General features: G+C 51.8%; 1 protein-coding gene across 1 annotated transcript; it reads right to left on the minus strand.

The window, feature by feature from the left end:
- Window positions 1-10,752: 10,752 nt before the first annotated feature.
- Window positions 10,753-21,876, minus strand: STC2 (stanniocalcin 2). Its single transcript, XM_039235761.1, has 4 exons — window positions 21,464-21,876; window positions 19,177-19,319; window positions 16,796-17,007; window positions 10,753-11,905 (listed from the first exon to the last, which is right to left on the minus strand). The coding sequence occupies exons 1-4, from the start codon at window positions 21,612-21,614 to the stop codon at window positions 11,503-11,505; spliced, it is 909 nt and encodes a 302-aa protein (XP_039091692.1). The 5' UTR covers window positions 21,615-21,876; the 3' UTR covers window positions 10,753-11,502.
- Window positions 21,877-22,117: the final 241 nt, after the last annotated feature.

A 22,117-nucleotide genomic window follows, 5' to 3' on the forward strand; every position in this document is an offset into this window, starting at 1 on the left:
TGTACTCATTTCTGTGGGCATATTCCTCAGAGTGGGGTTGTTGCCATAGGATGGATATATGTTTACCTTTATAAGAGAGTATTGTTGGTACCATTTGCATCCCCCTCAGCAATATGAAAGGGCGCCTCCTCGGCACTTGGGATTGCCTATCATTCTTAAAATTATTTCAGTGTTTTAAAAATTTTACCTGAGAGCGAGAAAGAGAGAGAGAGAGAGAGTAGGGGGGAGGCAGAGAGAGAAGGAGACACAGAACCCCAAGAAGGCTCTAGGCTCTGAGCTGTCAGCCCCTAACATGGGGCTCACATTCACAGACTGTGAGATCATGACCTGAGCAGAAGTCGGATGCTCAACAGACTGAGCCACCCAGGCGCCCCTGTGTATCATTCTTAATTAGTTCTTCAGGGTGGATAGTGATGATCCTTGTGGTCTTAATTTGCATTATCTTAATGACTAATGTTGCTGAGGCCTTTTTCATCTGCTTATTAGCTCTTTGGACATCTTCTTTTGTAAAATGCCTGTTTGAGTCTTTTGCTCATTTTGGGTTTGCTTAGTTTCTTGTAGCTCATTTAAGCGTCACTAACTTACCCCTAAGCCCTCTCACAGTAGAAGCATGGAGCGACCACCTGCATTCCCCTCTCCACCCTGCTCTGCTCACCCTGGACTCCTTTCACCACCGCCTAGGAAGCCCCTTCCCTTTCTCCTGTGCTCCATTTCTGCTTCCTGGATCTGATTATGTCTTTGTTCCTACTTGACTCCCTCATTTTGATGGAACACAGAAAGCTCTCAGATGCTAGGAGCCTCTGAGAGCTTCCTGTGAAAGGATATTTAAGAAGGAAATTTCTTGGGACTTGGCATTTTTGAAAAATATCAGGATTGTCCTCCACTTAATCGATGATCTGACTGGGTGTGTAGTATTACTTCCCTCACAATGTTGAAGCCTTGCTTCTGTGTCTCTGGCATCCAAAACTGCTGCTGAGAAGTCCAAGGCCATACTGATCCTTGACTCTTTTTATGTCACTCCTCCCCCTGCCCCATAGAAGCTTTTGGGATTTTTTTCCCCTTTATTCCTAGGAGTTTCAAAATTTCACAAAAATGCATCTTGTTAGGCAGTTTTTCATTCACCATCTCTGGTCCTCTCTTGGTCTTTTCAGTCAGATAAGTCTTATCCTTCAGTTCTGTACTATTTCTTAGATAATTTTCTCCCTACCAGTTCCTCTGTTCCCTTATTCTGGAATTCCTGCTGGTCGGGTGTTAAATCTCTGAGACTGATTTTCTTTGTTATATTCTCTCTTCCACGATTCATCTCTTTCGGAGGGATTTCCCCAAATTGATCTCCCGGTTGTTTTATTGAATTTTTCATTTTTCTCACTTATACTTAATATCCTGGAGCTCCTTTTAGGCTTTCTAAACGTGCCTATTTATATCTCCATAGGGAATGGAGTGACCACGAGTGGCTTGGGTACGTCCACGAGTGCAGGCAGGTGGCCCCCAGGGGCCAGGCTCACTATGTGTGTGAGGGAAACAGGTAGGGTGTAAGACAATGGGGAGTGGAGTGGAGGGACTGTGGTGAACTGGAACATGGACTTGGGATTGGTGGATGTTTTTATTCTCGAAGAGAAGCTGGAAATCTGGATTTTTACGGCTTGTATGTGCTAGCAACTAATTTGGCTTTTAAAAAATCAGTATATGAGTTAAACCAAATCCACGTGAAGGCCATGTTTGATCTGCGAGCCACCATTTTGTGAACCTCTAAGGGGGTGCCTTCTAGTTTGAAAATTACCCTTATCTTCATTCTCTACTTTGTTTCTCACAATGACTCTGAAGCCCCTTGCCTAAGGGCTGGTCCTGGGTAGAACTGTTCTCAAGAACTAAGTATAGTGGGGCTCTGCTTAAAGACGCTCAGTCGGCTGGGCGTCTGACTCTTGGTTTCGGCTCGGGTCATGATCTCACCATTCAAGGATTCGAGCCCTGTGTCAGGCTCTGCACTGACAGCGTGGAGCCTGCGTGGGATTCTCTCTCCCCTTCTCTCTGCCCCTCCTCTGCTCACGCGCTCTTTCTCTCAAAATACATTTTAAAAAGGTGTTTAAAAAAAAAAAGTGTTGGCACTGAGGCAGCGGTGGGAACGCGCTGCTCGGGTCTCCCTGCTGTGCAGAGTGTAGGGAGCTCAGCCTCCACCTGCCTGTCCTTTGGGGCCCATCACAGTGTCCTCTGCCTACCACAGCCCTTTGCTAGCATCACACCTTGCTCTGGGGTCCCCAGGTCCCAGATGACACTTTCTCAGAGCTTCCCCGTGGCCTCGCCCAGCTCCCCTTCTGTCTCCTCCTCCCCCTTTGCAGATGTCAGGCCCACACTGGGGTCTGCCTGCCCGCTCCCGCTCTCTACCTGAGCCTTCCCAGCCTCTCCCCAGCAGATCTCTGGCACTTTTGATTCTGTCTCTGCTTCCCCCAACTGACATAGCTTTTGAGGCCCCAGGCCCTTGAAACATGTGTATGGAGGTTACTTCCGTCTCTGCCTGTCGGTGTCTCTGCCAGTGGTAAAGGATTCCCAGGACATTCATGCCTGGCAGGGAAGGACCCCGAGAGGGTAGCTGGCAGCATTTCTTCTGCAGAGCTGCAGCCCTTAGGAGGTCAGAGCCCCACCCCCTCACCCCCCCACCAGGCCCTGAGTCCCCTGGCAGTTGTTTGAATGGGTCAGAGAAATGGCTTCTCTTCTTGAAGATGCTGGAATGATGTACGGTCTGGGGGGGTGAGGGGTTCTCTGCTGGCTTCTTGTTTTCTGTCAGAATATAGGGGATACAGTCAAAGTGTTTTCTCACAAGGGGTTGGGGAGGACCGCCCCTCCCCCCTCCAGGGTTCTGACTTCAGGACAGTTGGGGCATTGGGGTTTGATCAGCTGCCCCCCCCCCCCCCCCCCCCCCCGCTCTTTCTCTGTATCCATCATCATGCCTCCTGCCAAGGTGGCCTCCCCACTCTACTTCCTCCCAGGAAAACACATACTGATGGTTTCCCCAGTGACAGGAGTCTCTGGGGGTAAGAAGAGGGTGGGATGCACTTAAAAAGGCTGCTAGGGTTGACCCGGCCCTGTGAGGGTTTGCAGTTCTTAGGCCATCCTGAGCTGAACTCTTCCTCCCAACCCCCCCTACTTTTCTAGAAATGTGAGTTTCCACGGAGTTCCATGCTTGGGAGGAGGCGGAGCCCCGCTGCGAACCGGCACTTAGGAGATGACGAGGGAAGGGGGACACAGAGCCCTGCCTACTCTCTGTTCCCACATCTCTTCTCATCACGCTTGTTCTCCACTGAATGTTTCAAGATGAAGCTTTTGCAATCAGGGTCATCTGACCTTGGCTGTCAGAGGGAATGGAACTGTGTCAACCTCTGGGGAGGGCGCCTCCTTCCACCTCCCTCCCTCGAGGTCCCCCTGATGGGTTCCCGGATGTAATAGAGCGAGGGAGGAGTCACAGGGCACGTGCCAGCCCCCCGCTGGGTGACTGAGCCTTTCTACCCAACTCCTCTGTCACAGAACTCACTGCATTCTCAGAATCAAAAGTGTGGAGAAGCTTCCTCACTGCTCGGTGGCTTTCAGCACTGTAGCTGAAGAAGTGGGCACCAGCCCCTGGGGACCATAGACCTGGCAGGCCCTGAGGACTCTCTTCATTTTCCTGGTGTTATTCTTGGTTTAGAAACTGAAGTAAGGCCTCAGCTTTTTGCAGATGCGTCCCACTTACTCTGAGAAGGCACTTGGACCCTATCCTGGGGCTCCATTTTGTTCCTCTGCGCCTTTCATCATTTTGCTTTTTAAAAATACATTTCTCTTCATTTCAGCTGAGTCATTTTCCTCCTCCTCCTTCTCTTCTTCTTGACACTCCCAGGAGCCGGAAGGAGCCCTGTCCCAAATCCTTGGCTCCACCAGGCCAGATCTTTTCCAAATGTCAGACTCTCAGGAGCCTTGGCACGGAGCGGAGCGGAGTGGGCTCTGGCCCCGAATCTCTTCCCTCCCTCGTCTCTGTCAGCCTCTGCTTTCCTTTCTCATTAAGGAGGTTTATTAACTGGCTTTTCTGCGGGTCCCTTGCCTTGAGGTTTGCAGTCAGAGCCTGGCAGGAAGGCCCTTCGTGGCCCTGCTGCTGCCTGGCCCAGCCTGCCACTCGGAGCTCCCCTCAGAACGTGTATCTGGCAGGAGCAGCTTAGGGCCCACTCTCCCATCAAGAGAGGGGCTGGGTCTTGCTCAGGGGCTCCGCCTTATTGACTTCTGACCCTCATGCCTGGTTCAGGGAAGTTCCCACCATGTGGGGCTGCACACCTAACCCCCCCCCCCCCCCCCCCCCCCCCCCGCCCACTGCTGCCCTGGCCACGAAAGGCTTCGTACCTGCCTTACAGAACCGCTTAGACATTGGAAAGGTCGGGCAGCTCATCCCATCTATACTGTTGGCGGGGTAGGGGGAAGCCTTCCAAAATGGCCAGGAGAAAGAACACCCGCCATTGACAGGGCATTTCATGGGCCCCAAAGACTTTCCCACGTGTTCTGACTCCGCTATAGCTTCAGTTATTTTATCCTCACCGACCACTGTGAGGAGATGTTAGTTTCCTTATTTTTGTAGCTGAGGAAACAGACTTAGAAAGTTTAACAGATTTGCCAAAAATCTCAGGGCCAGTCCCGATTTATTTTTTCAGATGTTATTAGAGAGAGAGAGACAGATCAACTGAGTATCAGACAAGTTAAGGGGCTGGATCCCTAGTCCTGTCTATGCCTCCTGATTCCAAAATCACAGGCTTCCCGGTGATTTTCAATTTTGATTCCCACTCACTGATTCCATGACACATTGATGCCTCTTACAAGGACAGGAGAATATATTTGCTTTAGAAGTGGATTGAAATGTATCTGATTTGACAGCTTCGCACTCTTTTAGACATTCATTCATACGTTCACTCTGTGCGATGGCTGGGCTGCCAGGGAGACACGAAAGTCTATGCCGGTGACATGGCTTCTTCCCTCATGGCCTTCAGGTCCTGGGTTTGTTACAGTACCAAGGATGAAGTCACAATCCTAGTTTGGATTTGCAGAAAGTGCTGCAGGATTCTCTAAGTTCTCTTAGGGAAGCCATGGTCTGTCACTCCGAGAGAGCCAAGCCTTGAGGGGTCTTGGGGGATGAAGTGCCACATGGAAAGACGAGAGAGGCCAGGGGCCACCAAGTCACCATTCTGAAGGGGCCCCTGGGAAGGGGACCCTCCAGCCCTGGTTGTCCCGGCTGATGCCACGTGGATAAGAAATCAACCACCTAAACTGAGCCCTTTCTAAATTTCTGACCCACAAAACTGAGCAAAATAAAGTGATTGGATGAATTTACTCAGTTCTGGGGGTAGTTGGTCAATGTAGCAATAAACAAGTAGGGCCTGATCATTCTTCCCGCACAAAGCCTTCTCTCTCTGGCACCCTCAGTCCTTTGCTGAGCATCATTCCTGACTCAGGAGGGCCAACAAGCAGGCGGTCCCCATCCTTGTCACCATGCCACTTCTTTTCATGCATGTGGGCATTCCCCTTAACTTGAAGGGCCATAACAAGTCCTGGAAACGGTCTAATGAAAAACGGAACGAGCTGATTCTCCTTGCACCTATGGACAATTGTGCTGCCTCTGAGAATTCCTCGGTGGTGGTGGTGGGGGGAGCTTTTCTTGTCCCTCCCAGTTTTAGTTCACTCGGGCAGACCTGATGTTCAGGGTTGGCGAGGTGGACGTGCACCCTCAAGAGCCACCGGGCTTGGGTTCCATGCAGCAGGGCACCAGGGCTCATGCCGGTGGGGCCCCTTCCGTGCATAAGCTGGGGTTGGCTTTGTGGGGTTTTTTCCGTTCTCTTTGGGCAGTGACTTTTGGTGTGTGTGTTCTGAGCCGCTTATGCAAGCAGCAACGCATGACTCCTAGCCCAAGGCTTCTGTTGCTCTTTTCTTCTCTTCTCCGCCCACAAAAAAATAATTTCACAGGAAACCTGTTCCCTGGCCAAGGCTTGTCCCCTCCTCGGCAGGGGGCTTTCCTTTGTGTTGACTTTAGAACACATTCAGATTTCTGTCTCCAGATTTTGGGGCGCGCAGCTCCAGCTTCCTTTGGAAACTTTGCTTAAATACCAGCATACTTGGAAGTCCTTTTGCCTTCTTCCTCCCACAGTCTAATAATTCCTGAACTGATGGATGCGGGCAGTCCTGAGGGCTGGGGGGAGCCAGCCGCCATCTTTGAACACGGTGAATTTCACCCACGTTTTCACATCTGGGGTGAGAAACTGCGAGGAAGACTAAGCAGAGCAAGCCCTTGGTGGGTGGGTTGGGCGGGGGGGAGGTTGGCATGCCGTCTCCAGAGCTTGCTGGCCTTGTGATGAGCTCCAGGCATATTACGATGCTTTTGAGCCTCAGTTTCTCCATGTGCAAAATGGGGTTCAGAAATAATGCCCATAAACTGCATGGGGGGCACATAATAGAAACTGCAGGTGTCATGAGGAGGGTGGTGACGGTCGTGATGATTTCAGGGGAGCCTGGCTTCTCAGACAGAGCTGGCGATTGGGTGGGTTTCATGGAGAGAGTTCTAGCTGCCTGTTCAGAAAAGCCAGCCGCTCCCCAAAGCTCTCCTCAGCCACACCTGAGAGAACCTTTAAAAAAAAAACTACCTATGTGCATAGAAAAGGGATGGGACTCCACAATTCTCCTGTTCTCCCTTATCTGAACCAAAATTTGAGTCTCTGCAGAGAGGAAAGGTGAGGGCAACAATTTTCCTTTCCGTTCTAAAGCAGAGCTCCTCAGAGGTGCTATAAATATAAGAGTATAATTATTCTTTGTCTAAGCCTTGTGTAAAGTGGGCTTACTAGTGATTGGTTTAAATTAAGAAGAAATCAAATGTGGAGATTCTAAGCCTGAAGAAGGGGAAAGCAGGTGGACTTAGAGTCACAGAGCTGGGCTTGGGTGCAGATCCCCGCTCCCCCCCCACTCGCCACTCAGCTGGGTTTGGGACCAGCTGCTTGACCTTCCCCTATCTCAGTTTCTACGCCTGTAAAATGGGGATGATACCCACTACCCACCATCCCGACATAACCTGGATGAGATAACGTGTGCAAAATGCGTAGCACGCTGCCTGGCACGTGGTAGGCACGCCAATGGTGTGTACACCGTGGGGAACCAGGAACTCCAAGGAGTTGAGGAGGAGGCGGTGAGCTGTCCTGCTGGTGGTACCTGCCGCAGGCTCAGTGTGAAAGGAAGGGTGGCCAGGCCACAGGGGAGACTCACAGGGGAGACCAGAGGGACTGGCACCTCTAGGCAGGCTGCATGTGCGTTTTCCTCTTTGTCCTGGTGACTCAGGCAGTGTTTTGGACAGAGCGCCTGGACAGGGAGCCCAGGATGCTCATCTTCACCTGGTTTCCCTCCCTGGAAATGCAACACCTGGCATTTTATTTTATTTTTATTTTTTTTAATAGTTTATTGTCAAGTTGGTTTCCACATAACACCCAGTGCTCATCCCCACAAGTGCCCTCCTCCACGCCCCTCCCCCTGTCCCCTCCCCCCCACCCCCATCAGCCCTCAGTTTGTTCTCAGCATTCAAGAGTCTCTCATGGTTTGTCTCCGTCCCTCTCCCCCACTATTTTTCCCCTTCTCCTCCCCCATGGTCCTCTGTTAAGTTCCTCCTAATCCTCCTATACGTGCAAACATACAGTATTTGTCCTTCTCTGCCTGACTTATTTCGCTCAGCATAACACCCTCAAGATCCAACCATGTTGCTACACATGGCCAGATTTCATTAAATCTCATTGCCATGTAGAATTCCATAGTATAGATAAACCACATCTTCTTGATCCATTTGTCCGTTGATGGACACTTAGGGTCTTTCCATGTTTTGGCTATTGTTGAGAGTGCTGCTATGAACATTGGGGTACATGTGCCCCTGTGCACCAGCACTCCTGTATCCCTTGGGTAAATTCCTAGCAGTGCTATTGCTGGGTCATAGGAGAGTTCTATTGTTAAGTTTTTGAGGAACCTCCACACTGTTCTCCAGAGGGGCTGCACCAATTTACATTCCCACCAACAGTGTAGGAGAACGCCCGGCATTTTAAACGGACTCAGAAGCTCACTTGCTCACAGCCTCCCCCCACCCCATGCACCGGATGTCCAAAGCGCTCTCACACAGTAACACTTACTCAAGGGAAAGCCACTTCTTTAAAGTCTTTATTAATGGTTGGAGAAAAATAATGCCATGTGACAGTGTACAGGACCTGCTGCCTAAATCCATAACAGACAGACATGGTGACTTAGCAAGCTCACGTGGTGCCAACTCTGAGATCAGATGAGGTTGCTCTTCCTTAGGAAATGGGCCCTGGTAGCATTGTTTTTCCAAGTTGTTCTAGAAAACTTGGTTCAAGTTTAAATTTCTCTCTTTGTGTGTGCATGTCTAAGTATGACCACAGCTCTGGGCTGGCATTTTCTATTTATTCAGCTTCAGGTGTCAGCATTTCGCTGTACTAGGGTGGTCCTCTCCCTTCAGAATAACAGGGCTATTTATTGATACAAAGGAGAGGTGTTCAGATCATCTTGTTAAGATGCAAAGCTCAAAATAAACACCGTATCTTTATTTGGAAATCCACATCCTTCCTTAAAGGAAGGCTCATGAGTAAATTTGTATGAAGTATGAAGCCCGAGCTGAGTGTCTATTTTTAATGACTTCTTTGCTTACATTTTAGATTGTACAAATGCCTCTGTCAACTCTTAAAGGAACTTGGACTTTACTCCGTTTCGAGCAAAAGAACCTTCGCAATAAATACTAGCGTATGCTTCAAAACATTAAGAACTAGAATGAAATGAGATGTCCGTGACTTCTGAGAAGAAACAAGCCAGTGGGATGAAAAATATACAACAGAGATCAGTGAAGGGGTTCAAAGGAACATCAGAAGCAATTTGATGCCTGGGGGAGAAACACCAAGCTAATAAATACAAGTGACAAGTATTTACAATGGAAGCAACAAACGGGACATCAGTAGGCGAACACGTGAAACATTTACACTGAGGAAAATATAAAAGTGATGCCTTTCACATACCCAGCCCAGGAACTGACGAACAAACAAACAGCTGACCTGGCAACGCGGGAGAATGCTATTGCTTCAGCCTTTGAATGATGTGAGTAGAACAATCCACGTGCTGCAGTGGCCCGTGGCATGAGATGGCCATGGTTTGCGTTTGGTTCCCATGGCAGAGCCTGACACACCGCTCCTCCTCCCCCACCCCTGCAGGCAGAGCTGGCTTAAGTGCAACATCTCTTCTGTTTCCTGCAGCTTCAGCTCTTTCTAGGTGCTTCTCCCAGCCTTTTTTTTTTTTGTCCCCTTTCTCCCTCCCCATACCCAAATGATTTCTTTCCAACGTGCATCATGAAAGATTGGGGAAATGACCTTCCAGCTGGAACTGGAACTCAGGACATTGGGTTGGGGGTATATAAATACTAGCTGAGTTTGGGTCAGGGCATTCCCTGGAACAAGGTATGTTAGAGAAGATAAATTTAGATTCTCTATCTCTGGCCTCAGGGTGCTTGGAGGAAGAGCTATAAGCTGGCGTAAGTGGAGGATACTCCCTTTTTTGCCAACTCACTAGAACGGGGGTCGGGACCCTCAGGCCCAAGAGCCAAATGCAGTTGGGCCCCTGTTCAACATAACTTTACTGGAGTGGGGAGTAGGGCCAAGCCTCTGTTATGCGTTGTCTACGTATGCCTGCTTGCATGCTATAATGGCAGAGTTGAGTCGTTGTGACAGAAATCACATGACCCACCAATTAGAAATAGTGTATTTACTACCTGGACTTTTTTTAAAAATTTTTTAAAAATGCTTTATTTCTGAGAGAGACACAGCATGAGCAGGGGAGGGTCAGAGAGAGAGGGAGACACGGAATCTGAAACAGGCTCCAGGCTCTGAGCTAGCTGTCAGCACAGAGCCCGACATGGGGCTCGAGCCCACGAACCGTGAGATCATGACCTGAGCTGAAGTCAGACGCCTAACTGACTGAGCCACTCGGGCGCCCCTACTACCTGGACTTTTACAGAAAAAGTTTGCTGACCGTTGGTCTAGAAGGAGCTGGCCCAGAACACCCGTGTATTCTTTGTACTACTGGCCTTCTATTTGACTACTGGCTGCCAGAAAGGATAAGCTTTAATGTGATAACCCAGTGGGAAAGAAAAGGCCTATCTATGGAACGTTTTGAACAAATCACAAGAACCCCACCACTGACCCTTTGTTACAATCCTCTCCCTCCCTGCCTTGGATTTTCACTTCTGTCCCTCTTCTCTTTGTTTTGTCCACTCTGACTCCTTTCTCTGTCGCTAAATTTCCAATCTGGATCTGGAAAATCCTGTCTCTCACCTCCATTTATGTAAAAGGTCAGCTTTCCCCGCTGGAAATCACAGTCCTCTTCGCTCTCTTTCTCCCTTTCCATCCTATGAATCCAGAAGCCACGTTTCCAACTTGGCCTCCTGGCATCAGGTACGCGGCTTTATCGATCTTGGCTGAGGGTCAAGGTGAGGTAACAAATGCTAAAGAAAATCTGTGAAACGTACTCCTAGTGTGTGCATTTTCCTCCAGGGGTGTGGTTTGCCCTAAGTGGCTAGAAGCCCATGCCAGGCAGTTGGATGTACAAGTACATCGTCCTTTGATTCCTTTTAAAATAGCACTCAAAAGAAAAAAAAAACAGCCCCAAAAGATGAGCTGTTATTTCTTTTTTCCTTTGAGCTTGTTTTAATGACCCAGTTGCTTTGTTTGAAAGCCATTTATTTAGACGACAGGTATGTAGTTGTAACTGGATAAATAAAAAAGTGAAACCAAGAATTGAAGCAGTGGTTAATATACAAACACATGGGGGCCACTCCCTCGGACGTGGTCCCCCAGACAGCACAATGGCTCAGAAATTACACGTAGAGCCCTTGCCCTCCCCCTCCCAAGCAGCTCCAAACCTCAAGGTCCCATGCAAGAAACTGAATTTCCATTTGGCACCAAGTGCCCACACGGCCCTGTCTCCTCTCCGCCCTTCTGACTCCCAACTCGATTTTCACACTCACCCCTGCATCGGAATCCAGCTGCCCCCTGCCAAGACAGCACCAGAAGCTGTGGGGCCGGGGGCCAGCACCAAGCGCGAGGTCCAGCGGGCGGGCCTGCCGACCCCCGCCCTTCCCCGGCCCACCTCCCCCACAGCACAGCAAACCGCAGGCCGCCGCCCAGTGGCTCCACGGATGGAAAGAAGACAAAGTTGCAAAGAGGCTGCGTGGAACACTCACTTCAGGATGTGCAAGTGTGGAACCCACCGGGTACAGCCGAGACCTCACCGCCGCCCGGGCCGTCTCCGCCTCACCTGTTCGTTCCGCTAGCACACGCCTTCATCAAGTCCGCCATCCCCAGCAAATCCTGCGTGTGACATCCCCCCTCTTTAATGGCAAATGTTCTGGAATGTCCATAGAGAAGAAAATGGACGGCACGGAGGAAAGATTTCCCGGCCAAGCCTTTCATTTCACCTCCGGATATCGGAGTATTCAGACTGTTCCTCCTCCCACTCGCTGCTTCCAGAACTTCCCGGGCCTCCGTGGCCGGCTGCTCTGCCCCGGGCATGGGCGTTTGGGTGGCTTTTGCTACCTCGCTCGCCCTTGGCACCTCGGCCCGTCTCCCGACTACTGGGTTCCGAGAGGTGGGGACCTATGTCTCCGTGGTGGGCCCTGGCGAGCTTGGCTCTGTCCGCCTGGGGCTGGCGCTCAGGGGGCCCCGTGGGGGGCCTCCGGATGGCCGAGGTGCAGAAACTCAAGATGGAGCACAGGCTTCCCCAGTTCTGCTCACACTGAGCCTGCACGCTGTGGGTGACGGCCTCCTTCACCTCCTCCCCGCAGGTCAGCAGTAGGTTCACCAGGTCCACGTAGGGTCTAGAGATGAAAGGCAGGAGAGAGAGAGAGAGAGAGCGAGAATGGACCCAGTCCCAGCTGGGCCACGGAGGGAAGTGGTGACACCAGGCAGGACAGATATAGCCAGTGCCTGGCTCGGGTTTAGTTTGGTGAAAATGCTTTCTGGAATTGCTCCAGGCTTTTAGACATATCCTGTGGGGTGCCGGCCTCAGCCACTATTTACTAGGTGGCCATTACGTACCAGGATCCATGCCAGGCATTGGAGAGAGAGAGGCTGGTGGTCGAGCCTACCACCAGGAAAAGGGCCAGTGACAACTCACAGGTGCGTACAATAAAAGGAAGAACGTCTGGGGAAGGTGGGGGAGGATGCCAGGAATGGCAGCTGTGGGAATGCTGGAAAGGAGCATGGGCGTGCTTCGGGTATGCTTTTTAGCGGGAAGAGAAGTGAAGTGTCTTGGGGACTGGTGGAATAATACTCAGGCAAATGGCGAAGGGTCTGAAATATCAAGCCGAGGACTCTTTTTTGGCGGGGGGGGGGGGGGGGAGAAGCCATCAAAACTGGGGCTGGGAGCTCCCCATCACCCTCTTGCAACACGGCGTCAAGTGGGGCCGCCTGGCTTTGCACTTGGTGCCTCTCTCCCAGGTAAGCCCTTTCTAAGTGAGGCTCCCAAGAAGCTGTTCTCCCCGTGTCTGTGTTTGCCCCTGGTTTAGGCTCATGACGAAGAAAGGTGTTTCTGGAAGGTACTGGATGCAATTCCATCTGTACCTGGAGGAGTCTGAGATAGGTGGAGAAGGGTGGGAGGCAGAGGCTGGGATCTTCCCTTTCCCGGTAGTAAAGGTTGAGGAGGGGGAGTGGCTATCCAAGCATCTCCACTCTTCCCAACTGGGCTTGCCTAGAACTAGAGGTGAGGGCTGGCTGCGAGGGGCCCGTGTGTTGGAATGAGTGCCAGCCCTGTGTGAGATAAACATACTCGAGTCTGGAGGGGAGAGCGTTGCCCAGGCCGTCCAGCTGCCCTGGGTCGTTCTTCAGGAAAGGCACTGGTGGAAGAACGACCCCACCATGCCAACGCGGGGTGGGAGGTATGTGCCGAAGGTGGGCACAGTGTGTCTGCTTTTATGGGCCTGTCTGGTAAGAGGTGTCACCAGCAATGGGCTCTGATGGCCCACTCACTGAACCTTTCTTCCATCTCCCTGGCCTTTTAAAATCCCCAAGGTGGGTATGGAGTAGTCCATGTGGCTAATCAGCATTCTCAAGCAGTCCTTGGCTAGCAGTATTTCTGGGTATATTTGACCGTGAGCATCGTGCGGCTCTGGGTCATCACCTTGGGCAGGAAACTCACTCTGGAATGGGAGATCATTTATAAGAAGGGGCAAGACTTCTTTCCCTCTGTGAGCCTGGGCCACCTGGGTGGATGCATCTTAGCCCACATAATCTCTTCTTTGCAAGCTGGCAGTTGTTGCCAGGCACGAAGAGCAGATTGTGTTTTAGGACTTGTGAAGTTTACTGCCGTTTTGATGAATTAGTCCTCAAGTTGTAGTTGATTGAACTGTCCTCATGTCATAGATGTAAAAATGGAGATGGCGGGTGGGGGGGCCTGCGGCGGGGGAGAGGAGAAAGTAGTTTTTGGAAGCTTCTGGGCTGGGAAGGCCTAGAGCTGGGCTGAGAGCAGAGAAGAGGAATGTTTTGGCTGATAGAGATCAAGCTGCCTTTTAAGGCCTACTTGATGCCTTTGGAGTCAGAGAGTCTGTGCATGGCTGATGGACAGGGTGCTTAAACTCTCTAAGGCAGGCTCTTAACAGCAACAAGGACAGGGAAAACACTTCTCTTCTCAGGCTAGCCCAGGAGGGCAGTGGGCAACACAGGAGAAATGTTCAGTGCATGCTTGTTTCCTTCCATCTTTTGACAACTAGCCACTGATTGCCCGAGGGAGCTCAAGGTCACGGAATAGATCTGCTATCGCAGCATCAGGATTTTAGCACCTGGTTGCACCTGCCGCCCTCTGGGGCTCGGTGAACAAACCATAGGGGCTGAGAATCTCTCTCTCTTTGGGAGAAGGCGGATGCTCTTTGAGTTTCTTGCCCCAGGGTAAGGGGAGGGCTCTCCTGGGAACGTACAGGCTGCCTCCTGGCCTCCTTCGCCAGGGCAGTCTGCCTGCCAGATGAGCTCCCAGAACCCCAAGGCAGATCCGAGAAGGCTGGACTAGCCCACACTCTCTCCTGCCCTTGGTGCTATCTCCCGAGGAGAAAGCTGTGAGCCATGGGGTGGGGTGTGTGTTAATCTAAGCCGTGTTTCGAGCTGGCGTGGTGCCTCCTCAGGCTGCAAACTCAGCCCGTGTCTAATGACAAAGCCCAGCTTTCTCAACTGGGTGTCAGCAAGGCTAAAAGATTTTTAAAAATACTTGGAGGGGGATGTGCCTGGAGGCTGCCAGCACCCAGTGACAGGGCGTGTGGTAGCCAAGGCAGTTGATATGGAGAAAGTGGGGCGGGAAGGGGTGAGAGGAAAAGAGGGAAGCCGAGAGCTTGAAGGGAGCCACTTCCGCCAAACCCGAGTGTTTAGGGGGTGGATGGGGGTCGGGTTGAGGAATGGGGGTGATTGGATTCTGCAGTGACTGTGATTTTCTCTTCTCTAAAGTGAAAAGCAAATTTGGTTCTTATTTTGTTCTCTGTGACCAATGCCACACATTCTTAAATGGTCTTCTTGATCTTTGGGGACTGGCAGGATCCTTTGTGCCCAAATCGGTTAAGACAGTTAAGGAACAGATCAGTCAAGTCAGCCTGAAGTTCAAGGTGATGCCCTGCCCAGTACGGCTTCAGAAGGGCAGGTAGTGGGGGTCTGTGGGGAGTTGGGGTTAGGTGAGACCCACTTCCCAGAGGCCCCAGCTTTAGCACAAGGAAAGGGGACTTGTGTGCAGGCACAGTGAGCATTCTCAAAAAAGGCCTGGGCTAACTTACAGGGTGAGCCACCTGCCTTCCCAGAGTGGGCTGGGGTGGGGGGCTAGGTGTTCATTCTAAATGATCAAGGAGTGCTTTGGAAGTAAAAATCTCATGCCTCCATGGGCTGTGTCTCCACGGAGGAGGCACCAGAAAAGCCACAGGGCTTTACTCCTTCTTTAAATTCCAAGGGCAACAAAAACAAAGTAAAACAAAACAAAACAAAACACCACAAAAGCCAACCAAACAAACACAAACCCCTCCAAAACCTTCAGTTTTCCCCAAGAAGATTTTTCTCCAATCTTGAAAAAGACAAAGTCTCTTTGCACTCCAGGAATGTATTACTGACTTATAAACTAGTGCCCATCATCCATTCTTGAGGCCAGCGAACTATCTATATGGATGACAGCGGACTGAGGACAAAGGGGCTTTAGGATAAAGTCTCTCAGCCATGGGGCATTTGCCTCTTCCAGAAACAGCTTGAAGGAAGGGGACCTCACAGTGCTCTTTGTGTAACAGGGGCGTATTTGAGAAAAGGGAGAAGAAATCCTTGCTACATCTGGGGGCTGGTGAGCCTTTAGCAGGTCTAGTGGGGAGAGCGCAGGTCAGGAGCAAGGAGGTTTGGTGTCTCTTCCCGATAACCCGCATTCGTCATATATATATTGCCAGCTCCCAAGCTGGAAAATAGGGAGCCAACCCCAGAGCACAATCTTTAACCTCTTAGCTTCCCTCTCCTCCTCTGTTAATGGGGATAGGGATCTCCATCTGGTAGCCCTTTTGGGAAAGGTACATGAGATAGTCAGGTAAAGTCCCTGGCCAAGGGCCTGGCCCACTCACAAAATGATAGCTATTATCATTATTGTTATTGTTGCTTGGTTTCCTTAGAGGTGCTTGGAAGAATGATAGATATTTTAGCGGACATTAGCGTGACTAAGGAAAAGACCAACATTATTTGGCTCTTGGTAAGAGCTGCCTGCAGAGATTCGCGGCAAATCTTATAATCCTAACATGGCGGCAGGGGTGTTGCAAGATACCTGGGAAGTGACAGGTGACGGTTGGCCTCTGTCATCTAAGTGGTCTGGGTGGGGTGTGGAGCAGCCTGCTTAGTGACATGGCCCCAACTAAGGAGCAAGATTTCATAAAATTGTACAGAGACCAGCCATATGTCACTGGGGAAGGGGCCATTGTAAGCCACCGCCCATGCTTCATGTCAGGGGCAACTGTGTACCACATGCATTATCAACTTTATAAAGTTTAGGATCCTACAGATGGGATTTTTTTTTTTTTTTTTTTTTTTAAGGAAGAAGACGTCCTGGGTTTGTTACTGCATTGCAAATCTTTACATAAGCGAGTTCCTATTTACCACTCTGGCATAAAGGTGTTTAGCTTGTAAGTTTTTGACGTCGGTCTTGTGTTCCCTTGGGGAGGGCATTAATGTGTTAGAGAAGGTGAAATGGACCTCTGAGGGAAAGAGGGCTCTGGAGGCGGGGAAAAAAGCTATTGCTGTCAGCTTTTGGCATTTAAGGTTCTGGGGCTGGACTGCCTGGCTTTGCCTCTCCCTGTCTCTGTGACCTTCACTTCAGTGCGTCTATAAAATGGAGACAAGTATGGCACCTCCCTCACAGGGCTGCTGTGAGAAGATCTGTCTGAAACACCTGAGCACACTTGGCACTTAGTAAATGCTCAACAAATGTTCCTAGTGCTCAGCTGTCTGAGCCCTTCCGTGGCCACTTGGAATATTCAGAACTGTTGGGATCTGTCGCTTATGCTTTTGAAACCAATGGTGGAAAGTTCTTTCGCTTTTCCCGAAGGCCAGCAGGAAAGGGACTCCCAGGGGAGTCAGTGCAGCTTTCTGAGGTTGAGCACAACCTTTCCCGTCTGACCGGACTTCGGCCTCCAAAACAAGCCCCTCGAACTCCTCTAACACCGCCCGTGGAGCCGGCCCCTTCTCCCCACAGCCCCCGTGGGAGCGGCACTCACTCGTGCAGCAGCAAGTCCTTGAAGTGAATCATCTCCACCATGACTCGGGTGTTCTCTTGGGCGGCAGAGCACAGGTCGTGTTTGAGGTAGCATTCCCGTTGTAACTGAAACACCATTTCCTTAATGGCCGGGCACTTCCGGCTTATGCAGCCGAATCTGTGCCGCAGAGCATGGGCCTTGCACTTCAAGGCATCTTTGATGAACGATTTGCCCTGGGAACAGAGAGGACAGAGAAGACAGAGCGGGGCAGAAGAGACAAGTCCTTGTCATGAGCTTAGATGCGCATTCTTGGCCTGACACGGGGTCTGGGTGACAACGCTGTGAACCTCAAGGCCCTGCCTCACACTGACATCCACGCAGGTTGCGGGCTGACGCCACATCAGGAGGCTGGGTCTTGAATGACAGGATACCTCCGGCATTTGGCCAAAAAGGATGTTCCTCCAGGAGACTTAACAAATCTGCCTCCTTCCTCCCCGGCTGCTCTACTGGTTTGGGGGGGGGGGGGGGCTGCTGTGGCGGTCTGTCCTCAAGGCAGCCCAGGGTTGGTGGCTTGGTGGCAACTTTTCTGGACCGCGAGGGAACTTTGGCCAGATGTAAATCCAGAACTCCCAGCAGGAGTTTTCCCCAAGCAGGAGGCGTCTGCTCGTCCTCGTCTCACATCGTTGCTTTCTCCTCCTTTCTCATCACGACTGGGTGCTCCCTGTGCCTCCTTTTCCTGCCTCAGTGCCTCCCACCACCCCCAACCCAGACCCTTTTCTCCTCCTAGCCTTTAAGGAGGAGCATTCTTTTCCTTTTTGAAAATGATTCGACTCCTTTAAACTGTTAGGATTATTGCCTCTAAAAGGCCCGCCTGGCACACTGCCTGGCAGCATCTGGAGTCTGAACTGCCCAACTGACAGCCCCTCCCCCACACGCCCTGCCTCTGAGTGGCTAAGGCGGCCAGGCATACATCTGGCCCGCAGTTCTCTTTCCTGGCAACCCCATTAAATTGTTCTTATCCTAGAAAGGAGACAGCTGTTGGGGGTGTGGAGGCAAGCTGAGGTCCCTTATCAACCTCTCAGGGCAGGGAGGCATCGTGGGATACCTGCCTAGGGATCCCTATTCCCCCAACCCTATAGAAACAAGCTGTCGTTGGAGAGGTCCCCCCCCCCCCCACTTCCCACCCCCGTCTGTTTTCAGACAGGACTGGAAGTAACCAAGCTGAGAAAGTAAACGGGGTGAGGTTGGAAGTGGGAAGCGAGCCAGCACGTTTATTTCAGTTCTTCCTTGCGAAGCAACTGAAATGGCTACAGATAGTGTCTCATCACTGAAAAGCCACCTCCCTGAGGTCCCCTTTGCTTTCCAGCGGAAAGCCAAAGAGGACGGAGGGTAGGGTGTGCCAGTCTATGAAGTAGGGACATGCTGGGAACCAGCTTGAAAGGGATGCTTCGCACTGGAGAACATCCTCCCGTCGGTTGAGAGAAAAAGGAAGACGAATTTATTTGAGGGCTGTGGCAATCTGTGTTGGTATTCTTCCTCGGCATCCTGTGGGATCGCCCTTCAGCACACATCTTTCCTCCGGATTTCCTAGTATGTTTCCTAATTCCAGCTAATCCAGAAGGGAGGCTTTATGAGGGAGCCTCGAGGAGTTCAAACGTTCTACTCTTTCCTTCCCTGGCTTCTGTTTCCCCTCCTGCCACCCCACATCCTCTGTAGGGTAGGTTGCCAGGCATTGCTTTGTCAGGCTCTCTACAGGATGTCAGGAGATGATGACTGGTGACATTCACAAATCACACCTAATGGCCTCATCCAAACATTGTCTGCCACTCTCCAGTGCAGTGGGAGAGGAAGTTGACGAGATAGAACATCAGGGGGCTGTGGAGAGTGGGTTGGGGGAAACATGAAAAAGGTGAGCCCAATGCCACATGCCAAGTTATGCATGTTGGAGATGATGAATTTCTATGAAGTTTGTGTCTTGTTTATTCTTTCCTAGTAGGTGAAAACAGGTCTTGGATTGTATAATTGGAGACCCTGCTCTCCCCCACCCTGAACCTATTTCTAATGTGATGGGCCTTGCAGACCTATCTGGGTGGCCAGACATAGTGTGTCCCCTTACAAGATGTTTATTATTTGTTATGACTTTTGTGTCCTCTGCTATGAATAATTAGGTGATTGTTCAACTTGCTCTCCATAAGGATTTCACCTCCCTGACGGTTCAGGAGAGAACCCCACGGGTGGAGTGGGGAGAGACTGGCATCCTGCTGGGCACCAAGAATGTCTCTTATGAATGCTAAAACACACCATGAAGATCAGCTAAGGAAATCTGTTCAAAAGTCCTTCCCACAAGCATTTCGATCATGCGACGCCAACCTAAAACATTTTGCGCTCTATGTGGTTTTTACCTGGGCATCAAATTTTCCAGCGTTGTGCAGAAAAGTCATGCAAATCCCATGTAAGCCTCGAATCTCGCAAGAGTTGTTCTCGAAACATTCAAACACACCACACCCCACGTCGCCGGCGTTGACCAAACAGTGCTGGATTTCCGCTAAAATGAGAATTACATACACATGGATACAAAATTCTCAGCCATGCTGGGGGGAATGCCGAGAGGTCGGCTGAAAGAGAAGTTAGTAATGACTAAGAAAATTTAAGAAATTAAAGTTAGAAGTGACTATTTTGGGATCTAAAAAGCCAGGGCAAGAAAATTTCATCATTTAATCTACTTATGGGAATGTCACTACTTGTAAAGACTGTATCTGTAAAAAAAAACAAAAAACAAAAAAAAACCCCAAAAAACCAAAAACAAAAAACTTCGCCGAACCTACAGTAAAAAAATCACAATCAGAAGTTAGGTCTGAGCACTCCATTTTTCATCCTTTCCATCTTAAAGTATTTGTGGAAATACTTAGTTTGAAAGCAGAAGAGATTTCAGCTTCCTAAACCCACAGACAAAAATAAGATTTTCAATGATTAGCTTGCTGTCTCCCTCCTGTACTTCATCAATGAAATACCCTTCTCTTCTTGGAACTTGAAGCTGCTGCTATTAAATCACAGCCATTTCCTTCCTGACCCCCAAATGCCAGCGTCCAAAAAGCAGTTTCAATTCAGCTTTATGATTCAACACCTAAAAATCAAAACAAAATTCCTATTAAGGCAGCGCCTCCAAACCATCAGCATTAAAAATACCAGGCTAGGCAAGCTGCGGTTGCGAGATGGCCCAGGAATCAGTCAGATGGGGGCTAGCCTGCAGAAACGCAAACGTCGCAGTCAGTCGGAGGCTCCTTTTAAATAGAGATCCGGTGTGAGATATCACTTAATCCCCTGGAATTCCCGAGACCCGGGAGTTTGCTGCCCTCCTTCGCAGAACGTGGCCCTAATTCATCTCTCCAAAAGGGGAGACTGAGGGAGTGAACTGTCAGGCTGCCGCCTCTCTTCCGTCCCTCCCCCCACCCAATTCACTGATTTAAGCCAACCACAAAATTACAGCAGGAAAGTATATTTTGGAAGAAGGGCGGGGCCGGAGTAGATAATCCGCATTCAGATTAAATCTAGCGAGAGAATGAGGGGCGTGTATTTGTTGAGGTCACCAACTACCGAGAATCACGTTCGGTTCTCAGGGAAAGCACCGGGGAGGGGGGAAGGGTGGGCGCAGGTCCTAGGGTGAACCCCGCGCCGGCGGGGGCTGCGGGCGCTCGCGCGTGGAGCTGGGGGATTCCCGGCTGATCCCACGCGCGGCCCCGGCGCGCCGGGCAGGAGCGCGCGGGGCTGCGATTCACTCGCTGCGGGCGTTCCTAATGGGCACTCGTGCATTCTTGCTCGTGCGGTGAGCGCACGAACGCCGTAGCTGGGTTTCAGGCCCCCAAATAAAGGTGAGGGGGGGGGGGCGCCGAGCGAAGGAGCTGTAGGCATATTCTCTCTCTTTCTCTCTCTCTCTCTCTCTCTCAGGAGCTGGGAAAAGGGCCAGCCCCGTGCCCTGCACGCCTGGCTCTGCTCGGCAGCACGCCGGCGAGCCGAGAGCCGGTGGAGCAGCGGCGGCGCACAGTTCGGTCCGTGTCACCATTTCGTCGCCTGCTGACCTGCCCTGGAGCGGGAGAAGGCGGCAGCACCTCAGAGGTACGCTTTGAGCCACCTCCCCTCACCCCTCCCCAGAAAGCACTGCCCCCCAAGGGGGCAAGTTCACAATGTAATCGGTCTGGCCTACAAAGTTCTCGGATGTCGGGCATCTTTTGAGGAGTGGGGGGTGGGGTGGGGGAGTGGTCCTGTCGCGGCCAGCCGGCTCGTAAGAATTTTCCGGGTGCGGGGCGCAGGCCGGCTCCGGGGACCCTCGGTGCCTCCCGAGGGGCGGCCAGGATGGAGCAGGGAGCTTTGCGCCGGACCGGAGACTCCGGGGCCCGCACTGGCCTGGTCAGAGGCGGCCTCTTTTGCCCTCGACCCCGGGGAGGACAGCAGCAAGTCCTGCCCCAGCCATTTCATCACCCAGCCAGCACGTGCAGATTCCCGGCGCGCGGAGCCCGGCGCGGACCGAGTGTCGCCTTGCCTCGCGCTTTCCTTTGCACGTCCCGCGCCACCCCAAGAGTTTGCGCTGCCCTAGGTGGGCGCTCCCTAACCGGCAAAGCGCCCGGGGTGCGCTGCGTGGGTGCACGGTGCGGTCTCCCAGCAGCTCTCCGCCTCGGGGGCGCTCTCACTTACCTGTGTTCTGCAGGGACAGGCGGCCTTTCTGCTGGGAGCCCCTGTCTTGGGGACCCTCCGGCGGGTTGGTGGCGTCGGTCCCCCGCGCCGGGTCGAAGGTGGCCAGTACCAAAGCCAGGGTCACGAACTGGCCCAGCCGCTCGGCACACATGGTTCTTGGTGTAAACCTCCCTCCCGAATCCAGGAGACCTGGATTCTTTGTGCTCCCCTCCGCCTCTTCCTCCTCCTTGGCCGCTTCCCCTCCTCCTCCCACTCTTCCTCCTTGCTCGCCTTTTCCCTCCTCCTCGCGGCCGCGGCTCGGATAGAGGTTACCCAGCGCCCTCCCGTAGCTCTCCGGAGAGCATGTGACCAGGCCGTTAGCAGCGCCGCGAGTGCCCGGCAATGGCAGGGATGGTGCCTCAAATATCCCTGGAAGCTCTGGTGTCACTTGAATGAAGGAGTCGAGCAGGTGTTGTCCCAGCGGCTGGACCAATCCGAGACCCCGGCCCGTTTGACAACACGGCTGGGGGGCGGGGCCTGCGCCCAACTACTACAGGAGGAAGCGGAGCGCCGCTGGGAGCGCCCGACAAAGTTGCCGACCTGGCGGCGGCCACGCGTTTGCGTGCGTGTACGAGTGTGAGCGCGGCCGAAGATGCGTGCGCGTGTGCTGATGCT

Source organism: Hyaena hyaena, unplaced genomic scaffold (assembly GCF_003009895.1).
Source record: "Hyaena hyaena isolate Hyena2069 unplaced genomic scaffold, ASM300989v1 scaffold_102, whole genome shotgun sequence".
NCBI classification, from domain to species: Eukaryota; Metazoa; Chordata; class Mammalia; order Carnivora; family Hyaenidae; genus Hyaena; species Hyaena hyaena.